Source organism: Mchenga conophoros, linkage group LG18, assembly GCF_057382185.1.
Source record: "Mchenga conophoros isolate Kocher_MC1m ecotype Shallow Benthic linkage group LG18, M_conophoros_male_GT1.1, whole genome shotgun sequence".
Classification (NCBI taxonomy): Eukaryota; Metazoa; Chordata; class Actinopteri; order Cichliformes; family Cichlidae; genus Mchenga; species Mchenga conophoros.
In genome coordinates this window covers 29,367,191-29,373,872 of record NC_140543.1, presented here as the reverse complement: position 1 = coordinate 29,373,872, position 6,682 = coordinate 29,367,191, and the positions used below count along the sequence as shown (strand labels likewise).

Sequence of the window (6,682 nt, the reverse complement as noted above, 5' to 3'; positions counted from 1 at the left end):
TGTGTGAATTCAACAGGTGGTTGCTGATAAAAGTCTTCTGTGTCGTTGAAGGACACATCCACAGATTGTCCATTCATAACTGTCACCACTGGACTAATGTGTATTTCTCAAATGCCTGTTGATAGACTCTATAGACTATGTGTCACGATCTGTGTGCAGGCAGGAAAGGACCCAAACGCAGACTCATACACGGAGGCGAAACCAAAACTCAAAAAGCAGCTTTATTGCTGGACACTAGGAAAAACTTCACTAAACTTGAAGATACAAAATAAACAAGGCAGGCTTGGCAGGCAGAACACACAGACAGGTATGAGGGAGATCGCAACGCCGGACAGAAGAAAGCAAAAGACTTAAATACACAGGGAATGACGAGGGAACAGGAAACTCATGGGGAACACAGCTGGGGGCAAATTACACACAACGAGACAGAGGATGCAAAGCTAAACATAACCGATGAGACAAGGTACCTTCAAAGTAAGAGAAGCAAAGCAAAACATAGCACACACAGACAGGAGACTACCAAAGTAAAACAGGAAGTAATGGAAACACGGGCACACAGAGGCGCAGACAGACACACAGAGACATGACTGAGGAAACATGGATAACATGACAGGCAGGGAGGAACAGAATGAAATACAAGGGAGGCGAGACACAAGAACTCACAACAAAGATAACCACAGCCACAAAGAGGAAGACACAGACGGCAGATCTAAAATTCAAAAAGCTAAACAGAATAACCTAGGTAATATAGGACAAATCCTTAGGATCACAAAGTGGACTTCAATATAAATCACAATGCAAAATGATATCAAAACACAAGAAACTCAAAATGCTGGGTCAAATGACTCAGGATTGTGACACTATGACTATACAAAACATGGCCAACAGTTTGTTGGAGATATTCTCACTGTTGATATGTCTTGTGAAAGAATCTATCATCACAAGGAGGCCATTTACATGAAAAGGGAAAGACCATCTGTGAATCGAGGAGGAGGCCTAAGGGTACATCTTTCACCATCTTACGATGCTGTGATTGCAGCCATTCCCCAACTCTCTGTGAATGGGACTCATGGCCATTGATCAGTGGTCTTTGATCAGTGGGTTTTGGTCAGTGGTTGTTGATCAATGGTCATGAGAATTTGCATAATTAAGATTAAGGAACTGACCTTCCAGCCCATTGTTCCTTCAGTGGGCTGGTTTCAGTCATTATGCAAATATGCTGTTTATAAGATTGGGGAAACCTGCAGTCAGCTGAGACTGAAGAAGTCACTTGGATGAGAGACGAAACGTTTCTCCCATAAAACGCTACGTCCAGATGAACCGAATCAACTTTTTGGAGAATCTATCATCACTGTTGACGAGGATGATTAAGTAATCAGTGGTGTACTAACTGTAGAAGCTATAATGGAAAGTAATGTCTTTGTCAGACATTGATGCAAACACAGAAAATATAAATTTTGATCACTGATTTGGGGGATTAAAATTTGGAAATGGAACTTATACTGTCTTTGAAAACAGTGTAACATAGATTATATGAAGATGGATTAACATCAGTTCATTGGTGTATTCTCTTTTCTTTTTTAATAGGAAATGGCAGCTCGGACTACTCGTCCTACTTCATGTCCATACCTCCCAAGACATTGTGAAAAATGACGTTATCTTCACATCCACAGTTAGTGGATGAGTTGTGTCAGAAGCAAGTGTAATTTTGGGAACATTTTCTTCATACCAAATAAAATATTCCCAGAAACATTTGACTGCAATCACAACAGATGTCTATTGTGCTGTTCATAAGAGATATGTTTTCTGCAAAAGGGACATTAAAAACTTATTATTATCACTAAAAATATTAAAATGTAATATTCAACGGGCGCTGGTGCTCACTCAGTGGAGGCAGCATCAACAATTATCAATGAGATCGTAACAGTTGGGGATTTTGATCACAGATGTATATGACAACTCAGGTTTGTGGCATTAAATTTGTATTCTAATTTTAAAAATGTAATACATATACATATAATACAATTTATAATAGACACCTTTCAAAACATAGCCTACACCTGATTCTTATACCTGCATTAGTTTACTGATAATGTTGAAATTGTGGGGGGAAAAGCAGATCAGCAAATCTGTAGCTGCCAGCTCCCCTCTAGGCTTCACCTCTGCAAAAGCTGTGTCTCTGAACTGGACCTCAACAGTGTTTGTGGTCTCATAAGGTCTACTGTCAATTTTAGTTTGCATACTTGGATTGTTCAAATATATTATGCTAAATATAGACAGATTTTTCCACAATGGATATGATAGTAAGAGTTAGTAAACCTCTATTAAAGTCTCCCTCTGCAGCCTGTTGTTTCTTAGATTCAGCAATGAAACAAAACATAGATGACATTCTGTCGCCTCGGCAACCACCAAGATCCCACTTCCTACAGACATTCAGTAACTCTCATTGGATAGTGTCAATAAATATCTTTCACTAAATATGAAAGTTTTCTACTTGTCCTTGTTTAAATTATGAAAGAAGTTATTATGTGTGAGAATCTGTTGAATGTCGAATACGTTTCCACTAAACAGTTGTCTTTTACTTTGGTTAGGTTTTTTTTTAACAACCATTTAAAAAACATATTTTGCTTTTGTTTTATTTTTTACTGCAATTCCTGTAGAGTACACTCTAAAAAAAGATCTGCTGGCTTAACGTAAAAAAATTAAGGTAACAATTTGCATGGATCTTTTTAAGTTACTTCAGCTTAGCCATTATAGCGTAAATGCCACAAGAGTTCTCTAGTTAGGCAAACTCTATTCCTTACGTACAAACAACATGATTTGCTTTGTCCTCTACAAGCTTAATTAAGTTGAACCAACTTAATTTTAATTGTTTAAAAAATTACTCCATTTAGTTATTAAAACTTATTTTTTTACTTTTATTCTACTCAGAAATATCCATGCAAATTGTTACCTTAATTTTTTTGAGTACTAATAACTTACAATAACTTATAACTTACAATTATACAATAAATTACACATTGAAATTCCAGTTTTATGATCAAACTGTTTATTAGAACACCAGTCCACCATTCCAGACTCATTGACATTTCAATAGCAGACAAAATTGTTGCCTCCATAAAATAAATGACATAAAACACCCCTGTAAATCTGTCTCAAAAAGACTGAACATTTTGACAGTCATGCTCTGATTCAAGTTTGTTTGTGTTAAAGTGATAGTTTAGGTTTTTTTAAGTATGAAGTACATTGTGAGTGTATTACACACAGTAGACAGCAGTCAGCACATTCCTGCCACCAACACGCACGATAGGCTCAGTTTGTTTGTGTGACTTTGGTAAATCTGAACTAACCCGAACTAACACCAAAGTCACCAAATAACACAATTACACTTACTGATCAAGGCAGCAGGAGACCAGCAACTCCTGTGTGCTGTCAGGTAAAATTGCTGTTTTTGTCCATGGACGCTGGTGGGCCAGAGCGATTGAAACAACAAGAAGTAGAACTTCTCTTTCCTCACAGAAAAGGCTGTCTGATAGCAAAATAAAGCAGTAAACATATTCTTGATATAATGTACATTTAAACTGACATCAGTTTTATTAGGATGGAGGCTCATCTTGCGTGCCGGTGGCCCCGTCTGCTTCTCCGTAAGTGGAGCTTACTGACTGCCATCTACTGTGTGTAATACACTCACAATACATATGTACCTCATATACAGCCTCACTTCAAAAGACCCGAGCTATCCTTTTAAAGTGCATTATTTTTAACTAGGTGTACTTAATGCTCAACGCTCAACTTTACACCTACTGCCTACTGTACAGTATGTAACACAACACATTGCAAACAACAGTGGAACATTTCCCGTTTAATTTGAGGATAGCCTCACTCTTCACATTTTTTAGTACAACAGTTTACTTTTTAGTGACATTACCTTAGGACTGGCTTTCAGATCATCCAGCTCGAGGAATATCTTTTGAAACACTTCAAAAGTGTTTTTCAAAAGTGTTTTTCAGTTCTTTTGGGTAGCTGAGGTTGAGTGCATATATCAGCCCCATTAGCAAGGCACAGGCTCTGGGTACATCCAGGTCTGCTAGGACTTCTGTTCCTTCAAGTATGATCCTTGCGCTGGCTGGATCAGACGTTGTGGCACCTCTGGTTACAATCTTCATCACTTCATTGGTAATATCGCCGCCACCATCCTGGTAGATCAGAATCAATATAAATGTTTTAAGTAATCATACTTATACATGAGAGTAACACAAAATAGGGCTGCAACTAACAATTTTAGTTATCTGATTATGTCTGTGAAGGTTCTCTTTGCAAGCTCCTTTGACGATTATCTGATTAGTTGTTTGGTCCAGAAAATGTCAGAAAATGGTGAAAAATGTCAATGTTTCTCAGAGCCCAATATGATGACCTCAAATGTCAAACATATTCAGTTTGCTGTCATAGAGGAGTAAAGAAACCAGAAACGATTCACATTTATGAAGCTGAAACCAGAGAATTTGGACTTCTTTTTCTAAAATAATTACTTAAACCGATCAATCAATTATCAAAATAGTTGCCGATTAATTTAGAAATCAATTAATAATAGATTAGATCGTAGCTCTAATACAAAGTATAGTCATGTCTGATTTACCTGCTCTTTGAAGAGATCCTCCTCCTTTTCCCTGAGATACACCACTAAGCCACGGATAGCGACCTCTCGCCTTCTCTCCACAGAATCGTCCTGTGAATAAGAAAAAGAATGTCGAACTGCTCTTCGAGGAGGATGGGTTTTTGATAATTACATCCAAAAAAAAAAAAAAAAAAAAGGATTGACTTTATATGGCCTGAACTGTACCAATTATAGATTTCCAGTGATAATCAAAATAATGAATTGATCATTTCAAAGAGCCATTTCTCTGAAATGATCAATTCATGAACTTGAAAAATCCAGGTAACAAATAGAAAAACTGCAAAATCTTGCAAATTACTCTGCCAATCATGATCCACATCACCTATAATTTGTTTTATTATTAAGTATTTATAGTTTTAATTGATATTTGTGCCTCAAGCTCTAAACAATAATTTGACATAGTTGAGTTGTAAACAGCTACCTTTTAAGACTCAATATCACCTATTGGAAAAAAAAAAGTGGATTATCCTATTTGAAATAAACTACATTTCATTCATTCATACCTCTAGCAGCATGTTCTGGATGCGCCGAATGCGCATTTTTGCAGCCCCTCCTCTTGAGGAAAGCAAGGACATTATTTTCTGAGAGTACTGGTCCAGCTTTGCCATGAATGTTGTCTCCAGGTTAACAGTGGTGATCCTTCTGAATTCTTGGTTTATCTGTATAAAAAAAAAAAAGGCACAAATAGGCACAACATGTTAATGTATACAATTTACTTTAAAAGAATACATACTGCAAATTATCTTATGGAAAAATATTTACCTGAACTGCATCAAAAAGAGCAGGCCATCTTTCTTTCAGGTCATTGATTTTTGGTGCTTGATTGACAACTTCCTGCCTGCGAATGGAGAATGTTATGTTATGTTTCCAAATCAAAGATATTTTTTCTTAAGTGATACAACTGCGCTTATGTATCTGCAGTTAACACCCAAAAGAGCAAAATTATATTTTATGTGCTAATGCACACTCAATGTAATGTCATTAAAACAACTAGTTTATGAATGTTACTTAAGATCTTTCCTGTGGCGTTTCTACAACGCCCGCGTTTTTTGACTGAACTTTGACACAGGCTGTTCTTCAGCTAGGGCTCAATTAACAAACTTCAATCTCACATAAAAATAACTCTAGGACTTAAACATCAAAATGCATCGATGTTAAACCGAATGTATACTCAGTAACCTACATTTGTTTAGTCATGAATGTAAAATGGCCCAGCCTTTTGCTGGTCAAACCTTCATCAACGCTGCAACGATTTCAAAGTAGAAAGAAGAAAAACATGTATTACCCTGTCTTTGCAGAGTTAAAACTACTGCTACAGAAGCTCAGTGTCAATTAACACCATTTGGCTGCCACCGTAAAACAAAACTTAACAAAGACTAATGTTACGGTCGAATTACTTCACAAGTTAGCCAGAAGTGTAACGTTACTAGCTTATCACCACCACTCGCCGAGGAAGAGTTTAGTGTTGTGTAAAAAGGATTTCTTGCAGTGCGTGTTGATAGAGTTAAAGTTAGAGTTATTAGCTGCTGTGAATAAAACAAGGCAAAAAATTGTACTCACCACAAAGCTTTAACGTTTGATAATGTTCCGTACAAAATGCCGCTTCTCTGCTTTCTCTCTTTGCCTCCGTTTCTTTCGATCAGTGGTCTGAGAGCACAACATGTCCGGGCAAGTCAGCCTTGTACTCAGCTTTTAAAGGACGCTTACGAGATTTTTAAGTTGTATTAACTGAATACACTTTCATGTTAAGTTAACACAGAAATGTCTGTTCAAAATCGATATATTACTGAGCTAAGACTGTTTTCTTTATTTTCATTTCGACCAACTCATTAAATTAAGTTATCAACTGATTACAATGTGTACATGCAACAAACTAAATTTTTTATGCAGAAAAAGCTATTAATTTTAAGCTTTACTTACTAACCCCATGAATCATTTTTTAGAGTGTAGCTTTTATAGTGTTAATTCAGAATGTGCTACAAAATAAAAGCCTTTTCTTTTACCGTA

General features: G+C 36.7%; 1 protein-coding gene across 1 annotated transcript; it reads right to left on the bottom strand.

The window, feature by feature from the left end:
* Positions 1 to 3,032: 3,032 nt before the first annotated feature.
* On the bottom strand, positions 3,033 to 6,482 carry LOC146554151 (uncharacterized). Its single transcript, XM_085254090.1, has 5 exons — positions 6,236 to 6,482; positions 5,438 to 5,513; positions 5,179 to 5,334; positions 4,637 to 4,726; positions 3,033 to 4,196 (listed from the first exon to the last, which is right to left on the bottom strand). The coding sequence occupies exons 3-5, from the start codon at positions 5,281 to 5,283 to the stop codon at positions 3,981 to 3,983; spliced, it is 411 nt and encodes a 136-aa protein (XP_085110216.1). The 5' UTR covers positions 5,284 to 5,334; positions 5,438 to 5,513; positions 6,236 to 6,482; the 3' UTR covers positions 3,033 to 3,980.
* Between the last annotated feature and the right edge of the window lie 200 nt (positions 6,483 to 6,682).